Source organism: Ascaphus truei, chromosome 5 (genome assembly GCF_040206685.1).
Source record: "Ascaphus truei isolate aAscTru1 chromosome 5, aAscTru1.hap1, whole genome shotgun sequence".
Classification (NCBI taxonomy): domain Eukaryota; kingdom Metazoa; phylum Chordata; class Amphibia; order Anura; family Ascaphidae; genus Ascaphus; species Ascaphus truei.
Genome location: NC_134487.1, coordinates 102,733,441 through 102,749,311, shown reverse-complemented (window position 1 = coordinate 102,749,311; position 15,871 = coordinate 102,733,441). Strand labels below are relative to the sequence as shown.

At 45.4% G+C, this 15,871-nt stretch overlaps 1 protein-coding gene across 2 annotated transcripts in view; it reads right to left on the bottom strand.

Annotated features, from left to right (window-relative positions):
- HMGA2 (high mobility group AT-hook 2) overlaps positions 1–15,871 on the bottom strand; it is a 137,127-nt gene that overhangs the window by 13,227 nt on the left and 108,029 nt on the right. For both annotated transcript variants that reach the window (XR_012801694.1, XM_075600361.1), the window contains exon 4: positions 11,485–11,517. Coding sequence is in view for 1 of the 2 variants with exons in the window: in XM_075600361.1 (XP_075456476.1) it covers positions 11,485–11,517 (33 nt within the window). In the remaining variant the exon portion in view is untranslated. The remainder of the gene's footprint in view (positions 1–11,484; positions 11,518–15,871) is intronic.

The following is a 15,871-nucleotide window of genomic DNA, read 5'->3' as shown; positions in this document are numbered from 1 at the left end:
CTACGGTTTGAGGCCATCCACCCTGTACAGATTTCATAACGGTGCAGAGCGTGTCATCCCTCTGTGATACCTTAGGCTGCGTCCATAGGACTGCAGCTGTGCTGAAGCGCGCGGAGGCTGAGGGAAAGCGGGTGCTTTCCCTGGCCTTGGTCGTGTCGGTGGGTGGCCTGTGACGTAACGGAACTGGTTCGCCCTCATTGGGCGAACCGCTCACGTGACCGGCCCTGCGCTCCCTTGAGCGCTTGAATTTAAAATTTTGCTAAGACTTACGCTTCCGCACGCTTGCGGAAGCGAGCCCCTGCTAAAGCCGCTCTCATTGCGGCTGCAGGGGCTCACTGCCGAGCAGCAGCGCGCCTCAGCGCATAAGCGCTGACCATGCCCGAGACCTTAGCAAGTAATTGCGAGGTCAATGAATTCGTAGTCGCATAGTGACAACGTTGTTGCTGAATTTAGTTTTTTTTCTTGAAGTGGTAGTCGGGACATAGCATCCGCATTAGTGTGCTCATCGTGTGAGCGGTATTTTATACTGTATGTGTACGCTCCCAAAAAGAGAGCGTACCTTTGTAGGCCATCAGCTGTTATACCTTTTTGTGGTCCGTGAAAAGCGTAAAGTCGCGACCATATACATACAAGTGGAATTTTTTTTTATAGCCCACAATATAGCTAGGGCCTCTTAATCTGAAAAAAGTTGCGTTCGGCCACGGATAGGGAACGAACACTCAAAAGCGATTGGTTACTCTGTGCCATTGTCCATCAGATGAGAAAGTACTGCCCTGAGACCATATGGTAAAGCGTCACATGCTAACAATAATGGTGAGCGGAGGTCATAATGGACCAATTATCGGGACGTCAGAATCATGCGTTTTGAGGTTACAAAAGCCTCCTGACACGTCGGTGTCCAGGTCCATTTTGTTGTTGTTTCCAATAATCTGTGCAGGGGGTACAGAATGTGTGCTAGATTAGGCAAGAATCTATTAGAACAGGGGGGCGCAAACTTTTTTCCCTGCGCCCCCCTGGCGGCTGTCCCCTCGCTCCCGCGCCCCCCCCAACCCCAACTTATCCGCGCTCCGGCGTAATGACGTCATGTTGCCATAGCAACGTGACGTCACATGACCTCGCAGCGTCATTTTGACGCCGCGTTGCCATGGCGCCGCAGGGAGGAAGCCGCCGGAGCCACGGTAAGTTAGGTTTACAGAGGCCCTGCAGCTCCCCCGGCACTTAATTTAAGTGCCTTCGGGAAGCGCGCGGGGCCTCTGTAAACCCCGCGCCCCCCGTCGGCAGTGTCGCGCCCCCCCTGGGGGTCGCGCCCCACAGTTTGCGCACCGCTGTATTAGAATAGTCCAGTAGTCCCAAGAAGGGATGAAGTTGCGAGACATCCTTGGCTGTGGGAGCCTTCACTTATGCGTCAACCTTGTCTTCTGTTGTGTGGAGCCCTTCTTCATCCACCACACGTGCACAAAACTCTAATTTGGGAAAAAAAAACCTTGCATTTTTGCAGATTTGCCTTTAGCCGATAGTCCATTAAGCGTTGTGGCACCAGCTCGACATTGTGGCGATCCTCCTTGTCAGTGCGCCCGGTGATCAACATATCATCGAGGTATGCCAGCTAATAGTTCCTCCATTTTACGCTGCCAAATTGCGGGTTCTCGGGCAATCCCCAAAACCATTCGGTTAAACTGAAATAGTCCTTTATGTGTGTTGATCGTGAGATATTTCCTGGAATCAGGGTGAACCTCCATTTGCAGGAATGCCTGCTTGAGATCAATTTTCGAAAATAGTTTTCCCCCTGCTAGGGAAGCAAAAATGTCTTAATTTCTTGGAAGGGGATACTGGTCCACGATCATTTGGCTTTTCAGAGCAATTCAGAAATCGCCACATATGCGCAGCTCGCCATTCTTTTTCTTTACTGGCACAATTGGCGATGTCCATGCACTGTGTTTTACCTTGGAGATGATCCCTAACTCCTCTAAATACTTTAGCTCTGTTTCCACTCCAGCCTTCAGGGCGAATGGAACTGACCTTGCCTTAAATTTTTTTTGGGGTCGACCCTTCTCTTAAATTCAATTGAATGGAATCACCCGTAACTTTTCCCAAGTCGCTATAAAAAATGGTGCTACACTTATGTCGTAGGTGTTTCATCCATGGCTCGTGCTGGTCTATGTTTTGTTCTACAGCGTGACAGGAGTTGATTGTGTGGGTGTGTCGAGTGAGTGTGGGAGGTGTCGAGTGAGTGTGGGATGTGTCAAGAGTGTGTGGGGGGGGTGTAGAGTGTGTGTGTGTGGGGGGTGTAGAGTGTGTGTGGGGAGGAGAGTGTGTGTATGTGTGTGGGGAGGAGAGTGTGTGTATGTGTGTGGGGTGTAGAGTGTGTGTAGTCGGACACACACACACTTTAGACTAAAATGCATTCAGATATAATACGACGACTTCAGACCAAGTGTTCGTATAGACACTTTTCTTGTGTGCCTCAGACCAAAAGTTAATATACATATGCATGCACTATTTACTTCTAGCTGAATTAAAGGTTAATATGAAATGGAGGTGGTGTGGGGTAGTGGTAAAGGTGCTGGTCCTTAGACACCAATTATTTATATATTATTCCAATATAGGAAGAAACTTTTATATACTACTGGAATGTTCCCATTTATTAAGATGCTGTCCCTTTAATGTGCACTTTAGTATTTTTTCTAGTGTTACATCAGTATAGGCAAGTTGCAATAAAAACTTGTGCACAGTAACATTGTTTTTTTAAACACATTAGTTCACATTTAAAGTTGCAAACTAAGCAATATCCCACATGTGTTTAAAAAAACAAACCCCCCCATCCCCCAAAAAAACAAAACAAAAAAAACGGTTCTGTACTATGAGAAAATATTTGTTGCATGTTTTGAAGTGAAACTTCTATGCTGGCACCAACCGCATGAAAATTTCCCTTGGGAGTAAATTGTCTTGATGGTGACTGAAGTGCACTCCCGGCCGAAAGTGACGTCACTGCTCGCAGAAGAGGCCATTATGGCAGCTGCCACACGTGTAGGCCTCCCGCGCTTGGCGCGCATGCGCCGGTTGGGCACGCGTGTAGACGCAGATGCAGCACAGGCGGAGCAAGTACACACACACACGAGAAAAGAGGGACAACCCTGCATATATTATACTTCAATTCCTGTATACAGATTCGCCGATATAACTTGTCATTGTTTAAGAGCAGAATGGTTCCAGCTTTAATCTCTTCCAGATCGTTTGTTTCTGAGGTTAGTTCAATGGTCACCATATGCAGGGTTGTCCCTCTTTTCTTATTGGATATTTGTCGCTTAACAACCCGCCCCTTTCTGTATATATTTGGGTCTGAGTGGAGTTTCATTTATCCTTTGATAAAGTCAGTCATCTGAAGAAACGCGTCAGGAACGCAGCGACGGCGATACGTCATCGTGGGGCGGCTGGCTTGTGACGAGCGTCCTCCCCTGCTGCACAGAGCTCCAGTGTCGGTTCCCACTGGTAGGAAGAACTTGACTACTCAGGACTTCCATACTGATTGTTATCACCTATCCACGAGGTCTGAACTTTTGGACAAGCAGCTGACAGCGTTCATTTCACCTTTGCTGTGGAGGTTTCATCTTGCTTTTCCCATGGTGGTGATATTTTTCAAATGCCTTTTATACTTTGTCGTTTGTGAGTGAGCTTGTTTCCCTCCTCCATATATTTTTTTATTAAATTTTACGCTTTTTACGCTATGGGCTGCGCGCTTTCTCTTTTTGTTTTGTAGATTTCTTGGATGTGGTTCTCCCATATGAAAGCTGCCATACACCCATTTCAAGGGCAACTATTGGACTGGATATATTTTTTCAAGGAGTGGATTAGTATCTGTTTCTTTTATATATATTAGCTGTTTTCTCTTTTTACCATAATAAGATTGATATAGATTCATCACTATCTACTATTGTCCTCTTATCTCTTGGCGCTACTGTGTTTTTTGATATAGATATATATATTTTAAACGGCAGCTTGAACTGCTGCTTTAAGACGTTAAACATTCTCAGATGATTTGCCAAGGGATCCACATTATTTAGTACTCAAAGCAGGAGCTCTGAAGAAATGAAGGAGGGTGAAAGACTGTAGCCAAGAGACACACACCTCATTAAGACCTAGCTATGTGGTAAGGCCAACCTGCAGCTTCCAGGTCAAGCTGCTTAGCCATTGGAAAGGGGCTTCAGGAAAGCAAGATAAAAGGGCCTTTCAAACTGGAAGTGCACAGTGACATTTTTATGAGTACCAGGCATGAGGGTTGCTGAACACTGAACAGCTTCACAGTCCCTTCCACAACCACTTCACAAGGAAAATGAACACTGCTGTATTACAAGCAACATTCTTTATGTGCGGGAAATGGGGGGGATAAGGGGAGCAGGAAAATGCATGGTTAAGTTGTGTTTCAGAAAACATTCGTATACAATAAGTTCTCAATCAGTGTGTGTGTGTGTGTGTGTGTGTGTGTATATATATATATATATATATATATATATATAAATAACATATAAAAACTTGTGAGCACATTCACATGTCTCAGACAGGTCTGCAACCCTGCTTTTCACCATTATCACCTAGCACAGCGGTGCCCAAACTGGGGGGCGTGAGACTTTATTGGGGGGGCACGGGCCGCGCGGCGGTTACAGAGGCCCCGTGTGAAGAGCGCGAGGCCTCTGTAAAATTTACTGGCCAGCTACTTGTCCACGCGTCTCCATGGCAATGCGTCATCAAATGACGCCCGTTACCATGGAGACGTGTCACGTGACGTCACATGACCCCGCAGTGTCATTTGACGCATCATTAGAGGCGAGGGGGGGGGGGGCTTGACCGAGGAGGCAGCAGGTAAGGGGGGTGCAGGGAGTTTGCGCACCGCTGACCTAGCATACAGTGCTTCCACTGCAGTAAAGGATTCTGGGAAATGACATGCAAATGAGCATACAGTGCGTGTATGTGTGTGTATACATATATATATATAGTTGCTTTATGCTTTACTGTGGAGGGTTTTTGTCACTTTTTTTACCCACCATAACCTTAATAATTGTGGTGATTACCTAGTCTATAGTCTCAAACCAGCTTAGCCATTACAACCAACCTCACACTGATGATACCCATCAAGGTTGAAACATGTCTGTGAGTGGGTGTAATGGCTTTGCATCTCATCCCAGCCTCTGTTTAAAAGCTGTGTTTAAAACAGCATGCATTGGCTTGAGGATTTGCTTGTGTAATACGATCTTGAGACAAAAGGTGGCACTAAGTGCTCATTTGCATGTCATTTCCCAGAATCCCTTGCTGTATGCTGAGTGATAATGGGGAAAGACAGGGTTGCAGACCTGTCTAAGACATGCAAATGAACATACAGTAATATTTACAGTTGATATATATATACATATACACACACACACACACACACACACACACACACACACACACACACACACACACACACACACAGGCATACCCCGGTTTAAGGACACTCACTTTAAGTACACTTGCGAGTAAGGACATATTGCCCAATAGGCAAACGGTAGCTCACGCATGCGCCAGCCAGCACGTCCTGAACAGCAATACCGGCTCCTTACCTGTACCTAAGCTGTGCACAAGCGGGGAGACTGTAGAGCCTGTTACACATGCGTTATTTACATCAGTTATGCACGTATATGACGATTGCAGTACAGTACATGCATCGATAAGTGGGAAAAAGGTAGTGCTTCACTTTAAGTACATTTTCACTTTACATACATGCTCTGGACCCATTGCGTACGTTAATGCGGGGTATGCCTGTATATATATATATATATATATATATATATATATATATATATATATATATATATATACACACACAGGGTAACCAGGGAAATCCAGGTAACAAAGAGACAGCACACCGCAATAATGAAGTAAATAAAGTGTATTAACACCACAGGGCAGCCAACGTTTCGATCCTCAGAGTGGGACCTTCCTCAGGGCAGTGCCACAATGCGCATGCTCCCTGTGTAGTGGGAGCGTCGGGCGGAACCACGTGATGCGGCAGGAGGAAATGAAGACAGCTGGGGGCATTGTGGCGGTTCCGGCTGCGATTCACCATCACTGAACTCAAGATCACTCTCCTCTTTTGTGGACACTTTTCACTGCTGGACTCATGCTAAGTATTCCCTGCACCTTCTTTTGCTTTGTTGCATATCACCTGTCATTCAGTCAACCTCTGTGTGTGCTAAATCAAATTTATTTTCATCTATTGCATATTCTTGCTATTTTGCACACACTGACTCAAAATTGGGGTGCTTACTTCAGCAATCACTGACCGACCGGTCAGAGTTGTTAAAGGCAAACATTGTTTGCTTTTACACTCATTACCCTTTGGTGCAGTTATTTTTATGTGCTAAGCATGAAGTACCAGCTTTTTTGTGTGCATACTATAGTTCAGTAGTATGTTCTCTTAAACTAATTTAAATTCAGTAACAGCCTATTTCAGCTTGTTATGTTTGTCTTTTAGGAGTTTAATACTATCTAACAGCAGGCAGGACACCAACGCTTCCTTTTTTAACTTATGTGTTTTTTTGTGATGAATACATTTTGTTACTTTTGTATGCTAGAGCAGCGGTGCGCAAAGTGGGGGGCGCGACCCCCAGGGGGGGCGGGAGATTGTGCTGGGGGGGCGCAGGCAGTTGCAGAGGCCCCGCGCTCTTCCTCCAGGCATTTAAATTAAATGCCGGGGGATCGCGTGAGGCCCCTGCAACTGTTTACTTACCGGGATTCAGCCGTCTGTGTTGCGTCGCCATGGCAACGCGGCGTCAATAGACGCCGCGGCACGTTGTGACCTGACGTCACACGCCCACGCAGTTTCATCTGACGCGAATGAAAGTAGGCAGGGGGGCGCGAGAGCCGGGGGCAGAGTGACAGGGGGGCGCAGCACAAAAAGTTTGCGCTCCCCTGTGCTAGAGTGCTATTAGGGGATTCTTTTTTTCTGTGTTGGTTTTCATATTATTCCCATCCCCAGCACCGCCAGTGGTGTTACTATTTACACCTTATTGAACTGGCTTTAGCACAGTTTATTGATATAGGTTTGTTGCAGGCTCCTTTGTGTGCCATATATATATATATATATAATCAGTAAGAACACCCACTCTGCCTCATTTATCTGTGCTGAATAAACAGCAGGACCTTGTGCTATGGATAGAAATGTAATAAATCTCATTAGTTATGTCAAACTGAGAATGGAGGTGTTATGAAAGAGAGGCCAGTTCACGTGACTATTTACACAATTAAGATTGCAAGCTCTTTGGGACAGGCTCTTATGCTGCATGTGCAATTCTATGTGCAGCCCAGTGAAGCCGACAGTGCTATATACATAGGGTGACTATACGGCCCATTCTGGCTGTGACAGTCCCGGATTTTAATTAAATGTCCCGGTGTTACGACACTTTTCTCAAAATGTCTCTATTTTTAGTTTGTCCCTGTTTGGACTCGCTTAGACCCGTAAAAATAAACACTGCATGTGTTTATGTAATCGATCATAGCAAAGAGTAAACATTTTAACTATATCAGTAAGCGCTAATTAAACTATGTACTAATATAAACCAAATTGTCATTTTGTTACTCGAGAGTTTGTGTTCGGAAAAAAAATCAATAATACAGCACAAATGGGACCATTATAATATTTAGTTTTGTGATGTCATTTGTTTTATAGATCATTTTTTAATGTGTCCCTGTTTGAGGGGGGGGGGGAGGAGGGAGAAGGTGGGGGAAGGAGGGAAAGGAGGGAGAGGGGTGGAGGGAAGAGAGCAAAAGGGGGAGGGAAGAGAGGGAGAGTGGGGAGGGAAGAGAGGGAGAGTGGGGAGGTGGGGGAGAGGGAAAAGAAGGATAGGGGGGAGGGAAGAGAGCCTTTAAATTACCTAACTATTTGAGATATCTAGGTTTAGTTCATATCAAAAACAAATAACGTGCTAGTTTATAAAGCAGTAGTATAGCCAATTTTAACCAACAAAATAAAATGCAATTGTTTTTCTTTAAAAAAAAAAAAAACGAAGATGGCTGCTGAGTTGATGTGGCTAGCCTAGTCTGGGGGCCTGCCACCCGGCTCAGGCCTGCTGCGTGTGATCCGCAGGGTCACGCGCCTCCCAGCCCGTTTGCAGCGGACAGAGGTGCTGACGCGATGCGGAAGCCCTACGCTTTGGGGAGGGTGCGTACCCAGGTGGACGGGTAGACGCCGACCGAACCAGTTGCGGGACGACGGAGGAGCAGCGGGGAGATTCCGACTGCCCTCTGGGACAGAAAGCCTATAGGAACAGCTCAGGGAGGCGAGGCCTGCTGCTGGACCGGGGGGGGGGTGAGTGGGCGGGGCATTGCGTGTGCTGAGGGGAGCAGGGCTCGGATCAACTGCTGGCGGGAGCGCGGAGACCAGGTGTGAGCCAGTGATCTGGCCGGAGTGGAGAGGGCCCCACATACCCCAGCTGTGAGGCTTCTTGTATCCCCCTAGCTCCCTGGCCACTTAAGAGACCTCTGCTCAGACATATACTGTAGAGAAAGAGACTTTGAGAGGCAAAGAGTCTGTGAGAGGCCAAGGCTGCCAAAGTCAGCAGATATCAACATACCCTTGACATAAAGTGGTGTGCTGGTTACAGAGGTATTCTGAAAACACAAACACTGAAACACCTGTAAGAATCTGTTAACTATTAAACTATATAAACATATAGATGATTAAAACCAGGAATTCCATTACCCATTAAATACATATGGAAAAGGGGCGCATGCGCGTGATTGAAAAAAAAAAATGTGTGTGTGGGCCGAGCACACGCATTTCAAGTGAAACTTCTTTCTCTTTAGTCCCTGTTTTGTCACAGAAATCGTATTTGTAAGTGTGATGTTTTTAATTAAAAATCAAAACACAATTTCAGTGCCAAAACGCAAAGAAGTTTGACTTAGAACGCATGTTTTAGCTACTTCTATATTTATAGTAATTATGAATTCCTTGTGTGTGTGTGTGGCATTCCTTTACTTAGAGGTACCAGAGAGCGGAGGTCCCAGCCGAAGGGGGGGGAGGTGGTTTTTGGGTGCATCACTCGTGGTAGGGTGTTCGGCATTTGGGGGGGGCGTTCCCGCTACGGGATGGGCAGCGGCAGTGTGTGGAGCGGGGACAGAGGAGGCCAGACCACGAGAAACCTGGGGACTATTCTTGAGGCATTCCTTCACTCAGTCAGAGGTACTGGAGGTAGATGCAGGGAATTTAGATGAGCTGGGCTTTCTTATTTCTTTCTCCTGTGGTGTATTTTTACTATGTTTACATTAAGTGTGCGTCCATCCCGGCGGGGTGTGCATCACTTGTGGGGGGGCTCCCCGTTACGTGATTGCCCAGGCAGCAGCAGTGTGTGGAGAGCGGGGGCACAGGTAGCACCATCTCGCTCGTGCATGCGTGCTCTATGGCTGTGTGAAATGCCTTACAGGCTTTTGTGTGCGGCACGCGCAATGTCGCGCTAACTATGGACGCGGGTTTAGGTTGCCATCAAGCATGTGACAGCGTTCCTAAAGAAAATCAGAAGAAGCTTATAATAAACATTCTGGTATTACTAAAAATAAATCAATAAATGGAAACAGTATACCAACCGATGATGTAAAAAACAAGAAACAGAGCTTCTCGCTATTGTTAGAGTTGATAGTTACGGATATCGTTCGACAGTATGCCATGAGTCTGAAGTGTCTGCGTTTCTAAATCCCTTTACATCATTCGTGCAGAAAGTAATTTTTTTCCCCCATCGCTAAAAAGAAAATCCTTTCAAAAACAAACAAACAAAAAATAACAGGTGCCCCCGTTTGAGACGAGAAGCCTTTTCTGCAAACTATTCAAACCCAAGCTCTGAAAAAAAATATGAACCCAAACAGCAGATCTTGTATGTAAACTCCGAAAGCCCCGCTGATCGAGAAAGGATACGTTTCTAACCTAATTCAGACTGCCACATGGAAAAGCCATCAGTGAGGATATTTTCAAGGAAACAGATGGAAGAGGAAGGGATTCCTGTGAATTTCGTTTAAGATTTACATTATCCTCCATGAACTTCCACGTAGTCCCGATGTTTATATAATTTATCGCTGTTTCCTTAGACAGCTCAAATTAGGAAACCCACATGGGATCATGTCCTTGCTGTTAATTCTTAGTCTACACTCCTCTCCTTTAAAGGGAAATTCCATAGTGCAAAGAAAAATAGAGAGGTGGGCTGAGCGAACAGCATTTCATGGTCCCAGAGCTTTGCAATGGGAGCACACATCAAGTCTAACATCCCTTTAACCCAACAGCTATTCCAATTGGGATGTCAAGAGAGGCATAAATAGAACTGCAAAAAAGGTGACAACTTTCACTTTCAATTAGGAGTTTAACAAGGATGACTATAAAATATTTCTGGAGTAAAACGGGCATTCAGTGAAATAAATAAACGGAAGAATGTTTTGGACTTATTGTCTTGTGGAAATAATACAGTACAATCAAGTATTATGTTGTAATAACCAATTGTGTAGGAGTTTTACTCGAATTGGACTAGAAGCATAAGAATAAAAACATGTTTCCTGTGCCTTTTTATGAAGTCCAATAGAGTTGTAAAGTTGGACTCAAATAGTAGCAATATGAACACATACTGTAGTTGCATTATTGATATGTGGTTAGAGTCACTCAATTCAGCACTTGCGTTTGTTTGTGCTCCATTGCGGCTTGTTTGAACATTTGTTTAGTGACGGTAAACAGCAGTTTTATTGTGTCGTACAAGACAGTCCTTCTGATGAATTCTGACGTCCCAAGGTGTCCAACTAAGTTTAAACAATGTTGATGAATCTCCTGCTGCTAAAATGTTATTGTAGTTAAAAGGACAAGATCAACATTTTAATACAAACTATTGTTTAAATGTGCTCACCCATGAACACGGCAAGGCACATTTCCCAGACCAAAGTGGTATACACAAACACACATTTTTTTTTAAACGTGTTAAAAATGAATGGGTGGGTATTTGGTTTCTCAAAGTACTGAGGGTCTGTTCCTTGTATCAGATTTTAACCCCATGGACATCCATACTTTTTCATGCTCTGGCTAGCTGTCCCTCTCTCTACCCAGTCCCATCATAAGGGTGCGGCCAGGCAGGGAGCAGGCGATTTGTGGCCGGTTAGGTGCGCACGCGGGGGGGTTGGGGCGTGTCAGGGGGCGCAGCCAAGACGTCACAGAGCTGGTTCGCCCTCATTGAGCGAACCGCTCACGTGATGCGCGAGCGTCAAATTCAAATTTGCTTGCTTGGCAAGCAGGTAAGCGACGCGACGAAACACATTGCTGCAATGTGTGTGGCCAGCGTGAGCGCACCCGCCCGCTCAGCGCCACCCTGCACAAGGCCTGAGTGATTGATCTGCAGACAAGCATTCTGGGTAGTGAGCACACTGGGCCATTTTGTTTAATGCAGTGCACATGTAGGGAGATCATGGGTAGAAGAGCAGTCTTACCTGAGCAGGCTTTTTCTGAACCTCTTGTTGTGGCTAGAAAGAAATAAGAAATATGAAAACATTATTTTGCTAGTAAAATCCATGATAAAAACAACAAAAATCTGTATTGTGCATTGCTCTTCTGTTATGTTGAAATGTTGAAATCACAACTGCAAAAGGTGTAATAAATAAAAGGCTTTTTGGACATTTGGGGAACACTTTGATAAAATGTCATGCAAATATATCAATAATAATAAAAAACTGGATTGAAGGTGCAATGCCTTAAACAAAAAGACAAACAGGTATTCAAAAATATTCAGCATTATCGAAAAGCACGTGTACAAGCATCCCCATCAATAATAAAAAATACTTTAATACTCAGCATTAGATATGATGTTTAGAATAAATATTAAACATCTTAAATCATTAGTGAAAAATAAATTAAATACAATATATTACAGTGGTAAATTTCATTTCTAAAACTTACAAGTCCTTGGAATTTATCAGAAAAAAAACTTCCCTCATCTGAATTTTTGGTCCTGCTAATCACACCTGAAGTGATGTTTAAGCCACATCAAACAGACCTTTTTGCAGCCTGACTGATTCCTACTGCTTAGAAATCCCCGTGCATTGTTGGCTGCGGGTCCTGAACTCATGTGACTCTGGCACACTGCAACTCAATGAAACTCAATGAAAGAGCTGCCAACTCAACCAAATTTTCCATGAATTACGTCCTGACACTTCAATGAGGGGAAAGACAATGTCTGAAACCAGGCCAGCTCTGGCTTTCTGCCCAGTATGTGTCACAGTAATTCTACAAGCTGCCTTTCTAAAAAATGAACTCCATACTTTTCAGACCACCAAACAAACAGACAGACCCTTGAAAGCTCTTGGTGATAGTCAGGGTTTTAGCTGCCTGCATGTTTTTCCAGCTTGTGGCACCCAATGGCTCCAGACACTACTCTCAAAGATTTAAAAAAAATAAAAAAAAGAATTCCATGTGCCTTTAGATTTATGAATGGTGTGCGCTTGAAATATGAACACACATGAAAACATAACAGCAACCTAAAAACAGTATTCTGTTTGTGTACAATATTTAGAACATGCACATTTTGTATGCATATGGTGCACCAATTATACAGAATTCCGGCACTGTCAAGTGGCATAAAAACAATCCACTGTAAAAACGTCCCTGCAAGGGTGCATCAGTGACTGTAGTTGTGAGCAAAACTGAACTACAAAACTGAGGCACGTTTGAGTAAATGTTGAAGATGCCAATCCCCTTTAAAGCTGCAGTTCAGTCAATATCCTGCATGTGTGGTTTTTTTTTAATAAATCAGTTCTGTAGTAAGAAAAAATACTTTTAGCATTTTCTGTTTTTAAAAAAACAACTTTGAAAGACCAATTTTCTTGTATTCTATTTTAACAGCCATTTGCTAAGGCACTGCCCCTTCATGTCCTGTCACAAGCTCTGGCACACCCCTTTGTCAGCACTGCCCTCCCTCCAGCACTTGTCAGTGCAGGAGTGCTCATGAATATTCATGAGCTTCCACTGCCAGTCAAGCAGATTATAAACAAATCCCAGCTTTTAATATGTCACCAAATTTCGCCGATCAATACATGGAAAACTAATTGAGCTGCAGCTATACAGTTCTTTAGCTAATTAGAGATTGCACACATAAAACTATTGAAGTAAAAAAATAAATGTAAAAAAATAAAAAAAAGACTGAACTGCAGCTTTAACATTTCATAGGCGGTTCCCTCCCCCCCTTTTTATTTTGTATCCCCTCCAAGCTCTTTAAAAAACAAATAAAGTGGAGGCGCATGCGCGACGGCAGGGAGAATGGATGCGTGATCCCATTGCTCTATGCCCCGCTCGTAATATAATGCAATAAAAAAACCTTTATTTCGAAATAAAAATCGGGAATTCAACTCCTAACACTCTGCCAAGCTGCCGGGATGTCGAAGCGACAGGCCAAAACCCCGAAATCAAAGGGGCTCCCACAATATTTTACCAGCACAAGAAACAGCACGGCTGAAGCAGCAATGGAGCCGAGTTCGAATCAGGGCTCTGATTCAGAACGGGAAGGAGAGAGGGAGGGTGGAGAAAACCCAGAATACCAACCAGTTCGGCTATGCGATTTCAATCGCCTTTATACAGACCTTAAAACTCTCCTGCAAGCAGAGATTAAAGAGATGGGGAGGGAGATCGGGAGCCTGGGGGAGCGCACGGGACGGGTGGAGACCCAGTTAGATATTACTTCCACGGCCGCCAAACGCAACGCAAAAAAAACGGCGGAGATGCAGATTCAAATTAATGATTTGAAAGAGAAACAAGAGGACGTCGAAAACCGTGAGCGGCGCAACAATATCAGGATTCGGGGGGGTCCCTGAAGATGCAGGGGAGTGTGAGGAATTCGTCCTGCGATGGCTGGGCGAGTTGCTGCCGGACGTCCCCAAAGAGAGATTAGAAATGGACCGCTGCCATAGGGCCCTAAGAACGAGGCCTATACAGTCAGAGCAGCCGCGCGACATCATCGCACGTCTGCATTTCTATAAGACCAGGGAGGCCATCCTCCACAGGACCCGTGCTACCCCGTCGGTAGAATTCGAAGGAGTAAAAGTAATCATTTTCCAGGACTTGTACCCCCTGACTTTACTGCGACACAGGGCCCTTCTACCAATCACTAAAGTGCTGAGGGACCACAGTGTTCGGTACAGATGGACTTTTCCATTCGGGCTGTCCGTTAGTAAAAATGGCAGAGCCCTCTACATGAAAGAAATTGGAGAGGGAGAGACTTTCCTCCAGAAGTTGGGGCTTAAAGGGGCCCCATCGGCACCGGAGGAGACCCCGGGCCCCAGCTGGGCAGCTGCGGGACAATCTCCCCGATCTCCACGCACCAAAAGCTGAATCCCAGCAAAGCAATGTTGTTCGATATATCCCACGTTGTTAGGGGAGCAAGTTTCCCAGTTATCGGTTAAAGTTGCCTGTTACAGACTTGTGTCTCCGTACATGAATCAGAATCCGCATCAAGATCCCCTTCGGTGGGAAAAAATCCTCGTTCGCCTACCTGTTAGAGACTCTGTACTTACCTGGGTGAAGAAAGATGAAGGCCCAAAGATGGCGACGTAAACGAGGTAGGAGAAGAATCCAGTCTGGAACGCAGGAGCAGGAAACCACCATCAGCCAGGCAGAGAGCACACACACATCTGTCCAGGACGAACGACGCTCCCAAAATGGCGGCGGCCGGATGTCCGGGCGCCGATAACGGAAGTGCGCGGGCGGCCATCTTGCAGGGGGCAGAGAGGATTTCCGGACGTCACGAGGAGGCGACGAGCGCCATACGAGAGGCCCTGACCGGCGGGAAATTCAAAAGGACTTATGCGCCGCAACAACAGACGGAGAGGCGGCAGCAAACTGCACCGAAGAAAAGCAGGCCCAATTACCACACTCCATGAAGGAAATCGGGTGTAGAGGCCCTAGGTCGAGGGTAGTGGGGTACTAATTAAGAAAATCACAGAGGGATTTCAGGATTAATGGTAGAAACCAGGGCAGAGGAAGGGAGTAGGGGGGGTAACTCATAAGACTGAGGGTTTAGTCTGGATAAGGGGAAGAATGCAGAAGGGATAGGAAAGCAAGAGTAGGTAGGTAAGTGGAAGGCGTACGGGAAGTGTCAGTAGTTGGAAGGAGACAGGAAGAAGATGAAGGGAGAGTGGTAGGGAGGAGGAGGACAAGGGGAGCGGGAGATGGGAGAGAAGAAGGTAAAAGCAAGTTACCATATATGAAGGAGAATGAGCTGCTGTTAAAAAACCCAATATCGGAGCGGGCGATAGGAGATAAAATCAAGGAATATTTTGAAATCAACACGGGGAGCGTATCTTCCCACTCTACACTCTGGGAGGCCCATAAGGCGACCATGAGGGGACTTCTAATGAATTTAGCAGCACAAACCAAAAGAGCTAAGGAGTCCCAGATAAAAGATTTGCGAGAGAGACTAGCACACCTTTCCGCACTTCATAGTCTCAATAAACAGAGCACTACCCTGAAGGAACTCTCTGACACCAAAACTAAACTCAATTTGTTGCTAAACTCCAGAGCCGAGAGGGAGTTGGCCTGGTCTAAGCGTAAGTTTTACGACAAAGCCAACAAGCCAGATACCTTACTTGCCAATAAATTGCGTAACAAACTCCCTAATTATAGTATCTCCTCAATCCGCACTAAGGGGGGGGACCTTACCTCCGACCCTAGAAGAATTGTTGAGGAATGTAAATTTTTTTATGAAGTTCTCTATGACAGAGATAAGGTCAGCCACACACAGAAAATAGGAGAAAAAACCCAGAAGTTTCTAAAAGAGGCATGTCTTCCCAAATTGAGCAGGACAGAAACGGAGGCATTACAGGGCGACTT